The sequence below is a fragment of the Terrapene carolina genome, unplaced genomic scaffold (assembly GCF_002925995.2).
Source record: "Terrapene carolina triunguis isolate 2854851 unplaced genomic scaffold, T_m_triunguis-2.0 Scaffold30, whole genome shotgun sequence".
Lineage (NCBI taxonomy): Eukaryota > Metazoa > Chordata > Testudines > Emydidae > Terrapene > Terrapene triunguis.
This window is the reverse complement of record NW_020664381.1, coordinates 8814908-8834356: the sequence shown is the minus strand read 5'-3', so window position 1 is coordinate 8834356 and position 19449 is coordinate 8814908. Positions and strand designations below refer to the sequence as shown.

At 41.7% G+C, this 19449-nt stretch overlaps 1 protein-coding gene across 1 annotated transcript in view; it reads right to left on the bottom strand.

Annotated features, from left to right (window-relative positions):
- LOC112116860 (URB1 ribosome biogenesis homolog) overlaps positions 1-19449 on the bottom strand; it is a 76633-nt gene that overhangs the window by 9471 nt on the left and 47713 nt on the right. The window contains exons 25-35 of the mRNA XM_026651416.1: positions 17649-17707; positions 16720-16913; positions 14061-14171; positions 13916-13979; positions 12022-12193; positions 11313-11415; positions 5774-5934; positions 5110-5221; positions 3010-3116; positions 2281-2424; positions 363-472 (exon numbers count right to left, since the gene is read on the bottom strand). Of these exons, the coding sequence (XP_026507201.1) occupies positions 363-472; positions 2281-2424; positions 3010-3116; positions 5110-5221; positions 5774-5934; positions 11313-11415; positions 12022-12193; positions 13916-13979; positions 14061-14171; positions 16720-16913; positions 17649-17707 (1337 nt within the window). The remainder of the gene's footprint in view (positions 1-362; positions 473-2280; positions 2425-3009; positions 3117-5109; positions 5222-5773; positions 5935-11312; positions 11416-12021; positions 12194-13915; positions 13980-14060; positions 14172-16719; positions 16914-17648; positions 17708-19449) is intronic.

Below are 19449 nucleotides of genomic sequence, written 5' to 3'. Positions count from 1 at the left end.
AAGGAAGGAAGGAAGGAGTGTGTGTGTGTTTGTTTGTTTGTTTGAGATTACAGCCAATTCAGGATAGAGGATCAAATTAACAGCCATGCAGAGGTCATTGCAGGATTTGGTGCCTACAGCAACCTTTGAAGAAGTGAATGGCTAATGCGCTATCCTAATATGTCATCTTGATAGTACCTTTGTGAGAAACTTCTAAAAAACAACCCCCAAAATTTACTGACTGGATACCTCTATGTAAGTCTCTTTCACACACAGATGGGTGAATAAACCTTTTTATTTTTGTTTTCAATTGCACAAATACTCCCTTTATACACAAAGAGTACAATTATTTCTCATTACAACAACATCCCCCTTCTATGTACCTTTTCTCCAGAATATACAATATCCAGGTTAAGAGGCTGTGGTCTCGTATCAGTTCATAGGCTGCTTTAGTGATACGTGCAGCATTTTGCAGTATTTCCAGAATGTGACTCTGAAACAGAAAACAAAACATACTTTTATTTCAATAAACTATAGCTGCGGGCTAGTTCACTAGTATAAACATTTAGGAATGATAGAATAGTAATCTAATTTTTTGATAAGCTTTTATTCAAATGAAAACAACGACAAGACAGGGAAAATGCCTGACTGAACCCTATAACCTTCCACACAGACATCAGCCGGAGCCCCTTAGTTTTGATGATATATCGCAGAGACGTAGGCACCCGTTCCTCACTGAACTTAAACAGATAAGCAGCATCAAAGCACGAGTCAATGGGACTACTGAAGGCTAGGTACATGCTTAAGTACTTTGCTGAATAGGGCCATAGAAAGGAAGTCTGTCTAGAAGTTAAAGTACAGAATAGGGAGTCAGGAGACATGGCTTCTATGTTTAGCTTTTGCTATGTAACCAGAGGCAAGCTATTAAATTTCAGTACATCTCAGGTTTCCCCATCTATAAAATGGCAATAATGATACCTACCTTCCAGGGGTGTTGTGAGGCATAATGAGTTAATTTTTGTATAGTGTTCTGAGATTTTGTAAAGTGCCTGGATTGCAGTGTTATAGGAGTTCAAGGCATTTGTTATTATTGCATCACTTATGACATTCCTCTACTGGGAACACCAGTTGTTATACATTTTGTGATGTGAGTAAACAAAAATGTTTTTAAAATGTATTTTTAGAGGGATAGCGAATAGAGGCAGCTATTAAAATACCCATTCATACAGAAGTAAATAAAAAATGTGAACTATTTAGAAAAATTGGTGGACAGTATCTAATCACATAAAGGCAACCACTGTAACAAAACATTTCAAGTTCTTCAGAATGGCCAAAGAACACCAGACTTTCTAATTTTGAGGCAGATATATTAGAATCATTAAAGAGAAGCAGTGCCCAGGCAACAAGATATTTTTTTTATTTTTAGGCCAAGATTTTCAAAGGCAACTAGTGATTTTGATACCTCAATTTCTGAGTGCCCAACTTGAGATACCATAAAGAGCCTGATTTTCCAAGGGTGGATGCTCCACATTTTCTGAAAGTTAGGCTTCTTTAAGATGACTCAAGTTGGGTGTCCAAAAATTGAGGAAACAAAATCACTCAGTTTTAAAAATGCTGACATAAGCCTCCACTTTTCTCCATTGTAAGGATGCCCCCTATGTTATTGGATCAGGGGGTGTGCAAGAGGATCCTTCGGGGTTACGTGGCAGGAGGAGCCCTTTTATTTATTTATTTTTCCTTCGGCAGTTCGGGCGGGAGTCCGAGTGCCTTTCTTTTTTTTTTTTTTCTCCTTCAGTAGAGCCGGCGCGGCAGGGGGTGCGTGCTCAAAATTTTTTTACTGATGGGGTGCACAATCAAAAAAGTTTGGAGACCACTGACCTATAGGACTGAGCCCTTCATTTCTGACAAACTTATAAACAGGCTGCATTTCAGGTATAATGATGCAATACAACAAAGCAAGCTATTAATATTATTACTTTAGGCTAGTGTTTAGGGTACAGTGAAGGTGGAATGCTGGCTTGTGAACCATCCTAAAAAGGGCAAAGGGCCCAACTACGCAACTGAAAGTGCACAAATTACAATTTCAAAAGTTAGTTTCACTGGTGCAGATGAGGCCACTGACCATTACGGTCAGCTGGTGAAAAATGGTGCAGGTCCATGATGAGAATGTGGCACATAGTCTTGATGTAAGTGGATATTTCCCCCCATACAGTTGAACAATAGTAAGTTTGAAAGAAGAGCATCTATATGTCCCTTCTTAATTTGCTTGAAGTTTTACATTTTTTCCCCCCTTTTAATTACCTGGGAGGCTTCATCACACAGCGGACTGTTGAAGAAGCACAAAATGACATGGAAAATCCTCTGATAGTTGTACAGCTCATAGCAGTGCTTATCTCGCAGTCCTTCTCCAAGAAGCCCAAGAACCCACTCACGTTCTGTTTTGTGCTGGAAACCACATAGAGAAGTACCAGAGTCACCAATTTCCAAGTAAAACATGCTGGGAAAAGCCTCAGCACAAACAATACAGTTTTGTCCAAGTGGCAATATCAACTTTTCCAGACTTCCTCTTTTCAGTTTTTACCACCACAAAATGTAACCAACAGATAGATTTCTGCAGGAATAATGGGTCAATGGGGCAAATGTGATCAGAGACAAAATTTAAAAGATTGCTATTTCTAAAATATTTTCACTGAATTCAGCATTAATAACTAAGTTAGACTATCACTGTAAGCTCTTCAGGGCAGGGACTAGATCTTCATTCTGTGTTTGCACGGTGCCTGGCACAGTGGAGCTTTGATTCCTAATTGGGCCCACTAGGCACCACCACAAAAGAAATAATGAATATTTATATGAAAATAAAAATGAAACAAAAATGCCAGTAAATAATTAAAAGTGTTGAGTAGAAAATGGCTGGGATTTTTTGGTTGATTACTAGACTTTAACACCCTCAAGTCATAATACTGGCTAAGCCAGGCAATATATTGCTCTCTGAGGGTTTATGAAACATACAGGACATAAATCTCACATTACCTCTAAATCAAAGCTGTAGAAAAGCTGATAAAATCCCGGTACTTTCTTCAAGTCCAAGTACTGATGCGACAGAAGGAATTTATTTATCTTTGTGTACATGTGCTCCTCTGTGAACAGATTTCAGTGGTTATTGCCGAGGAGGGAAATTTAAGTGTGCACATTCACAACCTCACTGATGAAGTGGGATCTACACTTTATGTTGCCTCAGTAGATGTCAGAAATATTTCACTGTGTGGCAAGTATGATGTTCTCATACTGTAACAGTGACGGTATTGTTGTTAACCATTAATTTTACTTAAAACAAAAATACACAACCAGACAATGCACCAAGCAAATGATCACATGAATATTTAACACTGGTCAATTCTCAATACTGTACTTCCAAAGTTACCCTTCACTCAGAAATAAAAATCTACTGCAGAGTTAAAAGCAAACCCCTCAGTGAAATTCACAGATAAGCCCTAGGGAATCTTATTAAAAAATACAGGATATTAAGCATGGTGAAGAGTGTTACAGGAAAAGCAAACTCAAAATCATGGACAAATTCCAGACCATGCAATCATCGGTTTTAGCTTACAGGAAAACATCAGTACCAAAGAAACACATCACTGAAACATTATGCAGTTATTCCACATTTTATATATTTGATAAAAATAGCCATTTAGGGCAGGGATTCACCAACATTTTCCATAGTGTGAACCACAGCTTAAAAGAGACTGTCTTGTGGACACCTGATCCTATTTGCAATACTACAGACCACCTCTCCTCCCATACACGATCCTATAAACATTCTTGTGGCAATTACAGTAACTAATCAAATGGAAAAGTAATACAATGAAAGTATTTTCCTATATTTTTAGATGTAAACACAGAGGAGAGCCAGCACACCATGCAAACTGCCAAGTCTCCACAGACCACATTTTTTAAACTTTTGTATTATGGCCAAATCTGGAGATGCACGCATTAATGCCTGGATTTAGGCGTGCAAATATCCCACCTGGCTTGCACAGACATCAGGCTATTTGCATGACTAAGTCAGGCATGCACACATAGATTCTAAGTCCCAAAAGGACCATTAGATCATCTTGTCTGATCTCCTGTATAACACAAGCCATTCATTTTCACCCAGTTATTCCTGTACTGAGCCCAAAATTTGTGAAGAGAATATCCACCTCCTCTGCAACAGATTAGATGGGATCTGAACTGGCAACCACTTGCACACAAAGCATGACACTTTCCACTCCTCCAATAAGTCAGTGCATAAGATTTAGATTCTAATGAAGGTTTTTCCTCAAAACATTTGAAGGCATGCGAGATAGGGCACATAAACTCTGTCTCTGACTGGAAAGGTTAAACAGCAATTTGAGGCTTAATTAGTCAAACCTTGCTACATCAGGGTTGGCTGTTAAGCCTGAAAGGGGAGTTTAAAGAGGGAAGTCCAGTAGCTGGAGGCTGGTGTAGAGGGAGTACAGCAGACAGGCTGTCCTATGGATGGCAAGGAGCCTGACTGAAGACTGGAACTGTGATGACCTGCATGTCTGAGCCCCTGAGCAGAGCCGGTACTAGGCATTAGCAGACTAAGCAATTGCTTAGGGCCCCGAGCAGCTCAAGGGGACCCCCATTCACTTTTTTAGTATGTGTTGGGGAGGGGGGAATATTCCTGCTTAGGGCTCCCGATGGTCTAGCACACCTCTGCCCCTGAGGGAGGAGGAGAGGAGAGCGCCAGCCCCTCGACAGTGGGGTTGTTTGGGACACAGGAGCCTGTCCAGGCTATATATTTTCGTTGGCATTTTTGTAAGAGTCTCTAAGGCACTGGAAGGAGCTGAACTCTGTAAAGTGGTAGGGCCAGGCCACGCCCACAGCTGGAGCAGGTAAAAGGACAGTGGAGGAAACTGAGGTAGAGTTGCAGCATCAATACATCTGGCTTCCAGGGGAAATGCTGGAGTGGAGACTGTGCTATAGCATGTCTCATGGTTGCTATGTTTACCAATATGCTTTGATTCTACAGTATCACTGAAACTAATCGTTCTATGCAATGTTGTTTTCCCTGCTTTAGCCCCAGAAGCTAAACCACAGAACATACAATTTAATCTACAATACCTGGCTTCAGCATTTGCTGCACCACTCTAGCAACGAAGAGGGTCAAAGAGAAAGTAAATCTGAGATTCGGTTGTCTGATTCCATTTTGCACAACATCCATAAGATAGAGGAGCTGTCGCACAAGAACAAGGAAGAGAAAGCTCTAGTATTACTCATCATCAGATAATACAGCAAGACGTTCCTCAATGGGAGTGTGGGAAAATAGGCCTTAATTGTATTTTACAAGTAACAAATCAAGCCACAATCCCAGCAGAATGACTGTTCTAAGAATTCCAAATGTTTTGTTTTTTTAAAAAAAAGCTCACTGATTATAATCATAATAAATACAGAAAGAAGAAAACAGAATAGGAAAGAGGATAACAGATCTTTTAAAAAACCATTATATGACTTCAATCAACTCTTAAGTACACATTTCTATAGCTGGGAATTGCTAACTCTGGGACAAGTGAAAGTGTGCGAGAAACACAATCCCATCTTTGAGGACAGACTAATAATAATACTAAACACTGAATCAGGGCTTGAGAAACCTGTTTGCTCACCCATCCAAGGGCAAATGGAAACCAGAGGCTGGTGAATGGGTCCCTTCCAGGAATTAATTTGCCCTAGTGTGCCTACCAAGGCAGGTTCTAATATCATGGATAAGTTAAATCTAGAACATTTGTACCTGTCTCTGTTCTCGAAAGCGAGCTCCTTCCAGGTGAGAACGAAAGGAACCCAGGATATAGTATGCTGCTGCTCGCATATTGGAATCATAGCTGCTCAGGGCAGCTACTGTGAGGCCCAAAGCATTCACTTCCACAAATGCATGGCATGCCACTACACACTCTGTGGAAAGGAAAGAAGTTAACATTTCTAAAAGCAACAACTACAAAGAACATATGGCAATGCAATTCTTCACATTAACTTCCATTTAAAAACATAATTTCTGAAAGTTGAACTAGAAACTGTAAATTTAATTGACTGTAGCAATGCGTGGTGAACACTCCAATACCCGGGTTAGGAAGAGGCATTCTGCACACACACATCTAAACAGGAACATTTTAGTTTCCTTGAAGTCATGTTGGCCAGTTCCTGGTGTGCTATGATACACCAGAGCTCATCTTCAAGGACAACTCAAAGAATTCTGCCTGGTGCATGAAGCTGGCTGGGCCTGGGATCAGGTAGAGTGGCTTGTTCAGCTCATGTTCTTAGCTTGCCAATCAGCAACTGTAAGGAAGACCAGGCTATAGAACAATGCAAAGAATAGGGCAGAATTTAACTAATAAACCAACTCTTGCCCACCCCTTTTTTTCTAGTGCTATCTTTTTTCTTCTCTTGATCACCATCGATTTCAGTGGGTCTGGAATTGAGCCTCAACTCTGTAGCTGGGAATTGTAGCCTTGTGCAACGAGTCAGGTGAACAGTGTTTCAGTGTTTATGGGCACCTATCCATAAGAGGGCACCCCCAAAATCAAGAGGTATTACAGTTTCAAATGGGCTTATTTAGATTTCATTCCTTGCAATCTGCTGTACCTCTGTAGATTTTGTCATTTTTGGAATGATGTACTCACCGTAGCACGGTCAGGGCACTTGTCCCTTTATGGCACAGCTTCAAGTTAGAGTTAGCATGGAGCTGCCTTGCTCAAGGGGGAGGTTCAAGAAGCTCTGCTGACGTGGGGGGCGGGGCGGAAGAGGGGGCAGTTTGGGCCATGGCCCTGCTCATTTCGGAGTGTCATGCACCTCAGAGCGTGCAGAGGGAAAAGTCCAGCAGTTCCTACATTGCAGGGACACAATCTGTGCCCCAAGGCTGCACAAGGAGAGGGGGGCTCCCCGTGCCCAGCCCCTCTTGCACACTTAGAGTGGCAGGACACAATCCAGTGCTCATTATTTGGGAAGGATATTGCTGTAAGTGGAAGACCATGTAAAATTATGAGTAAGATCTGGGAAGACTCTATGGAGCTCAATGTTTGATTCATGTTAACTGTAGGGAAAAAATAAACCTCTTGGGCACTTCCCATATCCTGTGTCTGAATGAAGAAACAGAGGGGTGAGTCAAAGCACCTCCCAGATAAGCATCCTTTTACTGAAATGGATACCAGAATAAAACATGGATCCTCCCTCTTAAGCTACTAGCCATGGTCAAAGAATCTAGTTTACTAGTTTTAATTACAATATAGGCCCATCAGTGACTTTAACATGTAGGGCACTTTCTAATTTAAACCCAATTTACACCCCCTTTAACTTTCTGAATAAACCTACCTTCTGCATCATATTTCTCTTGCGTAGTTCCTCCCCACCCGGGGCTGAATTTTTTAAAGGGATTTTGAGGTTAATCAAGCCATTTTTAATGAGGTTTTGAAAAAGTGGTGGCATTTCTATCCACTCCTAATGCCACACCAACTTGATGTAAACACTCCAGGCTTGTTGTCTATGCTAGTCTTCAAGGAGAAACAGCAGCATAGGAGTATTTTTTTTCCAGCTGAATAACAAATGTTTTTTACTTAGTGGCAACATCCTACGAAAGCTTTAGTGAATGTTTACCAGCTCTGCTCCGCCTAAACCAAGATGTCTGAGTACGTTCCTAGCCCTTTGATCGCTGAAGGTTTATATTTGTCATGGCAATTTCTCCTCGTCGCCCCCCAAAATCACAGATTATCTATGTCCCCATCCCAACAGCTGTGCTCATTCCCTCCTCAGCTGCCATAACACCTATCTCTGTCTCTCGGCTGGCATGTTCCACATATAGCTCTGCTGAAGGTGGGACAGCCAATGGTAGAATCTTCCCCTCCCGACACTGCACCCTGGCCAGCTCTATTCCACATGACGGAGTGACAACCTGTGCAACAGCACCACTGGAAATGCATTTCAAAACCATCTGCCGGAGAGAGTCAACAGCTGTTCTCAGCACTAACGATTCCTGTACATTTCCCCACGAGCCTCCTGGCTAAGTTAGATCCATCATATTGAATTGGTAGTACTCAAAATGCCTCAGTCTTCCCCCTCATAAGGAGCTCAGTCATGAGCCCGGATGCACAGCTGTGCAGGGGAGCATAAAGAGCTCCCTAACTCCTCCGCATGGGATGTCCACATCGCCAGAGTCTGTGCAGGGCAGGAACAGCAGCTGTGGCCAAGTTGCTCTCGCATAGGTTGGGAGGAAGTTGGAGGACCTATGGCTCTTCCCCGTTCTCCCGCAGCACCAGGGGCACCAGAAGATAGCTGGCAGCACTTCCTTCCCTGCTGGATTGTCACTCACAGTCTGTTCTCTGCCCTCTTCCTGGGGTACAGTGGCTATGTGCTGCCCTTACTCGGGCTGGGTTGCAGGGTGCCAGAACAGCCCAAGGAAAGGAACTTTTCCTGGTGTGTTTTACTTACACTTACACTTACACACACACACACTCTTCAGAAGAATGATCTGAAGCCTACCAGACTGTGCAGGTTTCTCTATCCCCCCCTTAGCAGTGGCTGATCCAGAGTTCTTGCCTGAAGTGCAAATGCGAAGCCAGAAGCTCTTTAGAGTAGGGACTGTGCCTCACTATATGCCTGTGCGTAGCCTAGCACAATGGGGCCCCAATTCCAAGTGGAGTCTCTGGGCACTTCTGTCGTATACGAACAACAAATGATAATTTCCCATGTTCATGTCCCATAATAAAATCCTATTTCCTTATTTCAAGGGTATAATCTATGTAACTCAGAGGAGGATTTATCTAGAAACTCCTCTTCCACTGCACGCATGGCATGGAAACATTTTCAACCAAGCTGCCCTTGGAAACAGCAATCAAATAATTGACATGAAATAACAAGCTATTGAAAAAAAAAGTTAAATGTATGTTTGACATCCAGTTTGTTTAAAGAACCTTGGGAACCACAGTTGGAAAGCTTTTGATTAGATGCTTATCAGATCTAAAGTTAGAGAGAACTGGGTATTTGCACAATTCAAGGCCTTTACTCAGCAAGCAGTAATCATTTGTATGTTTATAATTATGTACCGATGAACTACATAACATCTGTGCACATGATGCTGTACAGCAAGTGCAGGGAGCAGGCACAAAACAGTAGGGGTGAGATTTTCGAAAGTGGCTTAAGTGACTTAGGAACATATTTGGACTTGGGATCCTAAGTCACACAGGCACTTTTCAAATCCCACCTTTAGTCAATAACAGCCAAAAACACTAGGCCATCTAACACTGATCCTGTTAGAACACAAGGGGCATCCTGAATTTCTATAGCTTAATTTTTTTTTTAAATATACACAGGATGACAGACTATGTTATTATTACTGTCAAAAGCATATTGGTCAATTTGTAACACCAACTTAAAACAGCACCTCCCTTCCCCTCCGTTCCTACCTACACAGGTACTGTATTACTCAGGTTTATATTTCCTTTCTCTTCATCTGCACTTTTTATTCTACCTTTCAAAGCAATTATATTATCAGCTTGCCGTTTGTTTGAGAAGATGTTATTGCTATAGCAAACAAAAGCCAGCTGTAGCAATCCAAAGTTTACCCAGAAAAGAACATCATGATGGACATGGGAGAGAGGTGGTTGGTAAATTCGCTGTGATAAATGTCTCACTTTGATCTTTAAACATTTTATAAACAGACACAAAGCCTCGTCTGCAAGTATAGCAGTTGGGTGTACAGGGAAATTGTGTCATATTAAATTAGAAAAGCAATATTGAGCAAGTGGTTACCAGCACACACAGAGATATAATCAAAACTTTCCATTGACTTGAGAACACAGGCATAACACGATGATGAGGTTTTTTAAAACACCTCCACTGCTGATGAATTACTTGGCCAAAGTTACACTTAATGGTGGACCACAACATAACTAACAAGTAAACACATAATAGATTCTAACTCACAAATCATGCACACCAAGAGGTGCCAGTGCTAAGTAGGAGGTGACTGGTGGTGATTACTTGTTACTTATACCCAACCATAGCTTAGTTTATGGATAGTTCTCTTTCTTTTCACATCATATACCTGCTTTTCTGTGAACTCTCAGCCACTTTTGTTTGATTTGAATATTAGATGCTCTCACACATCCACATAGATGGATTTACTCATGGGAGCGGATATCTGACAAGAGTTATTCTAAGACACATAAAGGGACGAACCTTCAGTAGCTGTAAAGTGGTGCAGTTACACTGAGGTCAATAGAGATCCGTCTGTTCACACCAGCTGAGGAACTAGCTCCCCAAAAAGCTGACTGCCATTTTAAAGATGGAGAGCTTCCTTCAACACAATGGTGCAGATTCTCCACCCAGGCCAAACTCTGCTCTTAGGGGCAGTGAAGAAGGGGGCTGAAGGGCTGTTGTTTCCTGATTCTCAGCCGCGCAGCCCTGGTGCAAATTAGAGCTGTACTGGAACAGCTCTATCTTACGCCAGTGGAGAACTGGGCATAGCGGAGCTCTGTTCCACCATGTGCCCTACCATTTCACCCCGGCCATGCTCTGCTTTGTGCTGAGATGGGGGGAACGGAGCACAGTGGTTCATACAGGAGTCAGCTCTGCCATCTCCACCAGCTTTACATCAGTGAAGAGCTCTCCTAGATTGGGGAATTCTCCACTGACCATCTCCAGCTCTTTCACTTGTGCCCCTTTGGTTGGGCATAGTGACTTTACACAATTTGGCCCTATGACCAGAGAGTATCAAGCCTGGTTTGCCTCTGATGCCCTTTTGCCAAGCCACTTCAGGTTACAATTTAAAATCTTCCCACTATAAGCCCACAGGCAGCCCTTCCTCCATATCCTCACCACAGCAGCGATGATTTCTCTCAACTGTATTTTCCCCTTTCTTACCCCTCCCCCCGGCCCCTTATTTCATAGGAGCCAGGCATGGGCACATGGGTTTGTGTATACAGAGCAGCTTGCAGGATCATGGCCTCAAACTAGAACTCTATGTATGTCTCTTGTATGCACCCAAGCCCCCATCACTGTGCGTGTGAGAACTGGAATGCCGCTAAAACTAACTACAGGAACTATGGACTATTTAGGAAATTGCTTCACTGACTCTAGAGCATTTTAAAAATCTTTTCTAATTACTCTGAAAATTATTAAACACCACAATAGACTGGGTAAATAACGCAAATATCATAATCTCTCTCCTCTCAAAAATGGTGTAAACTCTTTCTTTGTAATAATATTGAATTCTTCCTTCAGATGCATGCTTGCAGTTCCCGACAGTTTGGCCTAAAATGTGAGATGAATATATACATTACCTGGTCTGGTCAATTCACTGAAGAGCTGAAGTAGAAAACAGGGGTCATAGAGATCATCAAGATCCTTCTCACTTTTATCTCTATACAATGGCACTTGTCCTTCCTGAAACAAAACCCAAAATAGAGAGATACTACTTGAATTTAAACCAGCTTCATTTCAAACTGCCCTTACAATATCATCATGGCCGCTCACATTAAAGCCCTGAAAATACTAGGTGTAGAATCATGCTTAACCACTGCTGTGTTTAAATATGGCTATTGCTGCCATGGTTCCAGCATGTTTGTCCTTGACCAATAGGAGCAGACTATACGAGAGACTAAACTAGAGAACCCAGTGCAACTGTACCAATGCACAGATGTGGTTTAGACAGTCAAACGTGGTGAGTCACTAGATGCCAAATTCTGATCTCGGTTATATTTTGGCAACCTCATTAAATTCAGTGGTGTTGCACAGCTTTAATTACAGGCAAGATGTGGTCCTAGACTGCAATTAATCTTGAAAAAAAAATACTGGTTCAGTTGGAAATAGAACAGTAAAAACATGTTCTGTGAAGTGATACCAGCTAATTAATCTTAGCCATCTTGTAACGTATTTCTGAATGCAAACAATGGACTATATCACATTAACAACAGCATGATTAATCAATTACTGAAAGGAAAGGGGCTTTTCCACATCAAAAGAGAATAATTAATAGTTGATCCAAAGCACCTCTGGTGGCAGGAGACGGCGATGTTGAGGGAAATGTAGGATAGTCTTCATCATCTTCTCTTTATCTAGCAGACACAACATTTCCTCCATGCTTGGCTGCTGCCATAGTGACTTCCCCAGACTCTTGCAAGTCTTGTGATGTTCCACAGCTGCTGGCCCCCACAACAATATCCTTAAATATTGTTAAAAGTAAGCCCTTAGTTAACAGATAATTAGCATGGAGAGACAGGCAATTATAGAGATGGATTCAATTTATAAAAGGATATAAATTAGTATTTAAAATTTCCCCTCACTTGTGCTTATTATCCTGTGGGAACTTGAAACTAGAATCTGTTTCCCTGGCAACATCTTTCTCATCCTTTCTCAAAGGCTTTCGAAATTCAGGCTGATGGTGTCCCTTTAGCCAACAAATCAAAGTCTGTACACGCCTCAGGAGAATGATTTATTGACAGTGTCAGTGCCTACCACCACCACCTCCTCACACACTGACCAAGACTTGATCAAACTATACAAACCTCAGAATGTCTTGGAGTTCAATTAGTTTTTCAAGCCAGCACCAAAATGCCTCCATGACCCCCTAAACCAAGCCCTTCCACCCTCTCCTTAGAAATCCACTTATTGTGCTAAGGCTTATTGTTTATTATCTGGATAGGCCTACAATGCGCTAAGTACTTTATGAAGTAGTAAGACGACAAAGACAATGCCACTAATCACTTACAAGCTATACAGGCTCCCATCAATGACTGACTACGACTGCCTACTCCCAATCTCAAGCATGTTCCTTGGATTGGTCTGTATTCCCTGCCTGCCAGGGCAGGGACTGTCTATCTAAGGGTCTGAGTACCAATTTATTTCAGAGTGCAATATTAAAGTGTTGTTTCTCACCTATAAAGACCTAGATGGTTTATGGTACTAGGTACCTGAGAGGCCATTCTTTGCCCCTGTGATAACAGCAGCTGAGAGGCAGGAGGAGACTAGTGGCAGGGTCCTTGACTCTGGAATTAACTTCTGTCCTTACTTCACCAGAGTTCAAATATGCCGACCCTCGACCCTCGGGACAGGCGACAAGGCTTATCTGTTCCCACAGGCTTTTCCATGGGTGGGATGGGGTTGAATGGGTGAGAAAAAGGAGAGTCTTTGGTCTGGTCTACACTAAAATGTTAGGCTGACCCAGATAGGTCGCTCAGGAGGGTGAAAAATCCACCACTCTGAGTGATGTAGTTAAACCAACCTAACCCCCCTGTGTAGACAGCACTAGGTTGACAGAACAATTCTTCGCATCGATGTAGCTACCACCCGTCTCAGGGAGGCGGAGTAACCACAGCGACAGGAGAACCCCTCCCGTCAGCACAGGGAGCGTCTATGCTGAAGTGTTGCAGCTGTGCCACTGTAGCATTTCAAGTGTAGTTTTGTTGGCGACGGGAGGCGAGGGGGCTGGACATAGGTTGAATTTGTACTTTGTATGCACTTTGTTAGCAATGCTTATACAGGTGAAATGATGGAAAGGTGCATTTAAAATAAACAGAATGAATAAGCAGCAAAATGCTAAAGGCAGCAGAGCCATTAAAAGTGCTAACTGCAAAGTGGGCTGGCTGAGCAGCAGACCAAGGACTAAAAGAACTGGGAGAAAAAGCAATCCTTTCACCCCGCAATGTGGTCTTCTCTACCCCAGTGTAGTGGCACGAGGGGGAGCTGAAAAGCTGCTGTCTGTTCTGCACCTGCTCTGTGAATAGTGCCCAAGTTCTATTAATCCAGCACCTTGCACCAACATCAATTTAATTCCCATTCTGAGTTTTGGTCCTCAATTCAAAAATAAGGTGCCAGGCATATATTAACTTTCAGATTGCTTATATGGCACATATGCTAGCAAAACAAAAGGCGGCAATCAACTTACCTAAAGTTTATAAGACTTAGATCATTCTTCTCATATAATTGAAGAAGCAGTAAAATTTTCTGATCTAAAAAATCAGTAAGACATACATTAAGCATTTTAAAAATAGATCCAATGGAAAATATCTTTAACACTCCAATACACTTACCGACACCACTCAGCGTTGCACCATAGGATCCTAGTAGCACAGCGAAGTGGCTGCTCTCACAGACTGAGGGATTGAGTTTCACTATAGTTGACAATACATCCACTAATGCCTCTGAAACAAATACGAAACTGTATTTTTAGTTTTTGCATTCTCTATCAGATGGTAGCCAGAGAGAGAACATTTAAATAAACACCCTAAGATTTTGCATTAATATTTACACTTGTGACACGACATGGGCAAAACATTTCTCTATCAGTGCTGTAGTCCAGATATGATACAGTAGCTTCAACTGGAACAATCTTTCTAGAAGCCAGCTTGGTATTTACCATCCTATCTAGGGATTTACATAGACACCATCACTGCAGGATCTGATTGCATAACAAATGTTAGTGAATTTATCCTGTGACATACAGAAGTGTTACCATCCCCATTTTACAGATGGGGAGCTAATGCCCAAATAAATTATGGACAAACTTGCCCCAGGACAAACAGGAAGTCTGTGGCAAAGCTGGGAATTGAACCCACGTTTTGAGTTGCACTCCATTGCCTGAGCCAAAAGCCCATCCTTTCTCCCCTACCTGCCATGCCACATCATAAATCAAAGCAAAACTATGACAACCTCTTCATTAGAGTTAGAAAAAGATAGAGGTAAAGATGAATGAACTCATGACAGTAACTTCTGAATTACTGAGGCTAGCTTCTTTGAAAGAGCCTGTCTCCTTGTCCTATGGAAATATGGTCCAACTGACAAATGCATGAAATAACGGATATACTTTCATGAAAAATATAAGCAATCCCTTCCTCCTACTGCGTCACTGGAGCTTTCTCATCTTGTCAGGCATTTAAAAGCCTTAAAGTTTGCCTAGATTTTGCTCATGACTATCGGTGTTGGCAGTACAGATTTGTCATCAAACTGTTCCACTTAGAATTTCATCATCATCTCATATATAGCAATTTTTATCAATTTATCTCAAAGTGCTTTATAAAGGGCAGCTAAATATTATCCCCATTTTAAGCTGGAGAAACTGAAGTGCAGAGCAGGTAAGTGATTTGCCCAAGGTCATAGAGCAACTCAGTTGCAATGCCAAGAACAGAACCCAGGTCTCCTGACTCCCAGCCCAATACTCTATCATTAGACCTTGCTGCCTCTTTCAGGTTAGGACTGAACTAGATTCCTCATAGGAGGATTGTTCTATCAAATACACAAGCTAAGAAATTAAAATTTGATATACAACTAGCAAAGAGCAATATTAAATCCTCTATGTCAGTGGTTCCCAAACTGGGGTTCGTGAACCTCTGGGGGTTCATGAAACATTACAGGGGATTCTCAGAAAAAAATTCCCTAATGGTGGACAGAACTGTCCATAGGGACCCCAGCAGCCCGGAGACTTGGGGACTTCCAAGAGCTAAGCAGATCAAAGCAAGCATATCTATCACACTGAGGACATTTAAACTGCAAGACTCCTTATACAAATAGAAAGGGAGGTGGATATTTTTGGCTGTTTTTAAAAATAAATAGGCTGCTAGTGTTGTTTTTAAATTATTAAGAAGAACAAGTTTAAGTTTTGTTGTAACGTGCATTGTTTGCCTGGACTGCCCAAGACCTGAATGCTTGTGTAGGAGGAACTCTTTGAGTTGGCTTCTTAAATACCTACATGCTGTTTCACATCTGATACTCCTTGATGAAACATAGGAGCCAGAGGCACCAGTACAGGGGGGCGGGGGGGGGTCGCAAATGAGAGTCACGTGCCGGCCCCACATCAGCATGCACCCTGCCCCCCCATGGGTCCCTCCCCTTTTTTTCCGGCGGCCCCCACGGGCCCCCCCACTTTTCCAGAGGTGCCCCTCACAGGCCCCAGGGTGCACGGGGGCTTTGCCCCCTCACTCCTTTTTTCTACTGGCATCACTGATAGGAGCCTTGTCTTATAACAAGCTTAATCAAAATTGATACAAGCTACAAAAGTGAGATCTTGGAAGAGTGTTGCCGTTTTCATAATGTAATAAAAATACTGTAATGATAAATAATAATTAATATATAGTGTGTAATAAGCATGTCATAAAAACAAATTTTATATTTCCAAGATCACTGCTTTTATAATTTATGCTGAGATAAGGGAAAAAATCCCTGTAAATATTCATTTTTAGGAGGGGGTTCACAAGACTTGACATTTTAGTGAAAGGGGTTTGCGGGGTGTTAAACTTTGGGAACCACTGCTCTATATCAACACAGATACCTATTTTAAAATTAATGTCTCTTATGTAAGCACATTTTTAAATAAATACTTAGCCAAATAATATTTCTACCTTCTTGATCTAATCTTCATCAAGGACAAAATTCAGGCCCTACTGAAATCAATGGCAAACTTCCAATGACTCCAGTGAAGCCAGGATTTCACCCCAAGTCTTCAGCAGTAAGAAATAACACCGAAGAATGGTTCTAAAAGATATTAATGTTTAAAACTGGCATTCGTGAGGAAAAATACAACCTTTAAATTCAAGTAGAAAAGAGAAGGCAGGCTTTGAAATGAAATGCTAATAACAATTTGGGAGTTATTTTAATAGCTTGGTAAGTATGTAGATGGGTAGGTAACTGGATGGATGGAAAACAAAACTGACAAGACACTATTACTATATATAGCTGAAGAAAAGAGAGAGATACCTCTTGTCTGAATCTTCGTGTTATCTTCTTCTCTTGACCTCAGCATGGCTGACAAAAATGAAGAGTGCTGCGTGATCATCATGTAAAGCATGGAGAGCTTGACTAATCTCTGACTAAGAGGGCTCTCTTTTGTGTACAACAATTGCACAGCAGCATTAAGAGTTTTCAGAAATCCATGATCTCTGTAGCGATACCTTCAAAAACAACGATCAAAGGAAACTCAGATTTCAAGCAAAGGCAAATTTGCTATTCAAAATAGTGAAACATAGTATAGAAAGCAAATTAAAAAAACATAGCCCAGTTTTTCATTCAGTTTGTGAACTAACCACATCTTAAACTTCAGAAGAAAGGCCTATTCATAGTCAGAACAGCAATCAGCTGTACAGGCTTTATTAAAGGTTAGCATTTCACAAATTTTATATTAAACCCTTCATTTGATAGAAATGTGGGGCTGAGGGATTACTATCTCCACATAAGCTAAGCCTCCCCCCAAATATTTATTTCTTCTCATCTCTCTTTTTCATTGGTAAAGGAAAAGTGCCTGATCCTGACTTCATACCAGAGTAAACTGGGAATATCTTTAATTAAAAATCACGGGTTACACTAGTAGTAAGAAAGTAGGAGCAGTTCCAGTAATTTGCTACACTACACTAACTGAAGGCCAAGTCTGGCCTCAGTTGTACATGAAGTCAATGGAGTTGTACTGAAGTGAATGGAGATTGTGCCTATCTATGGGGCTAATCCTAAAAAGTGACTGGCATCCTCAAGTCCCACTGATTTCTGTAGAAGTTGAGGGCACTTAGTACCTTTTAGGATGTGCTTAGTACACTGTAGGACTGGGCCCTAACTGATAGGATATGGCCCAGTGAACATTACAGAGTGCCTATCCCATCTTTGCTTCATCTCAACAGCAATACAAAATTACTTACTTAAGTCCCATCTTCACAAGACTGTGCCAGTCAGCCGGAACCACTTCATTAACAAAATGCTATGGGGGTAGTAAATAACAAGTAGTGATATGTAACATTCAATATGAAGCAGAGCAAAGTTTCCATAGAACATCAAGACCCCCATTTTCTGTTGAACACTTTGGAGCCATGATTGCAGAGTCCAACCTGTTTCAAGGGTTTAAAAAGCACCAAAAGCAAAATACAACTGTTCTGCTCATGTCAAGCCTTAATCCCTTTTTTACTACTTGGTACTCGCTGGTCTTCCCATGTTTCTCAAGCAATGGTCTAAGGCTATGTCTACTCTACAGATCTTACAGCAGCACAGCTGTGCCATTGTAAGGTCTCCTGTGTAGCCGCTCTATGCCGGTGGGAGAGAGCTCTACTGCCGGCATAATTAAACCACCCCTAACGAGTGGCGGTAGCTAGGTCAGCAGGAGAGCGTTTCCTGCCAACATAGTGCTATACACACCAGCACTTTTGTTGGTGAAACTTTTGTTGGTCAGGGGTGTGTTTTTTTCACACCGTTGACCAACAAAAGTTTTACAGACAAAAGTGCTAGTGTAGACATAGCCTACGCTGTTATTTTAGATAAACACAAAATTTCAAAAACACTTTATCAGGCCCAGGCCTATTTCCGTGAGAAATGCAATAATGTAAAAAAGCAAAACATTTTTAGAGCAAAATTACAGATATGAAGTTGGGACAACATGGCATCTGCAGCCAACTTCTCCCAGAAAGAAACTCAGTGTCAGGGGTGGAGGGGGAAGACTACAGGGTATTCCATCTTCAGCTGCAAAGGAATTTTCATACCGCAGCACTTCAAATACTAATCACACCTTTTGTTTTAAGTGATATGTTTCCATGCCTAATTACATTGCAAGTATCAGAACCTCCTCTCACCTATTCCTTCTCCCTGGAACCCAAACGAATAAAGGGCTGATGCTGTGAGGTGCCAGGTGCTCTCCTTTCCCGCTGATGGGTGGGATTCAAGGGTGTTCATCACCTCTTAGAATTGGGCCCTTAATTTTTTACAGCTCAGCAAGAAGGAATAGGTGAGACGTTACAATACTTACAATATAACTGGGCCCTACAAACAGAAGCATAATCCAAATCACATTGGCTAACATGAGACAGCAGCAATTCTGACTTCCTTAGAACAGAAGCCCACCACTATAATGCAGCACCCACATTTACTACTGATATGAAATAACGCTTCATTTTGCAGGGGGAGGAGGGATCTTTAGTGAATTTAGATAACAGAACATTACAAGGATACAGTACATCTGAGTTTATCTGTAGATCAGTTGTGGAAATCTTTAGGTGGGATCTACAGTAGACATGGAGCGGGTATGTAATAATTTTATGAATGCCATGTGTGACAGTCATACAGATACAGTATAGATCTATGCTGGGTTAGTGGAATGTTTATTATATGCCTGTATTGCTTTAAGTCAATGGGAGCTGTCTCTAGGAAGAAGACAATAGCTCCTGGATAAGAACATTCCAGCACACACTTGAAAGACAATGGGGAAAGCCATTAGTTTCACGGAAGCTACATCCTACCTCCAACTAAGTTACAAGTCTTGTTTTGCCAATGCTGGTAGCTAACAGTTAAAAAAAGTGACATGGCGCCTGCAAAGGGGAGGAGGACAAAAATGGAACAGGATTTCAAGACTCTGTCCCTGAAGTAGAGAGAAGAACTGGTTTGGGGGCTAAGAGAGCAAATTATGCTATTTGACCCGAGACCTCTGGGGGTGTCTCTAGGAAGCTTAGGCCTACC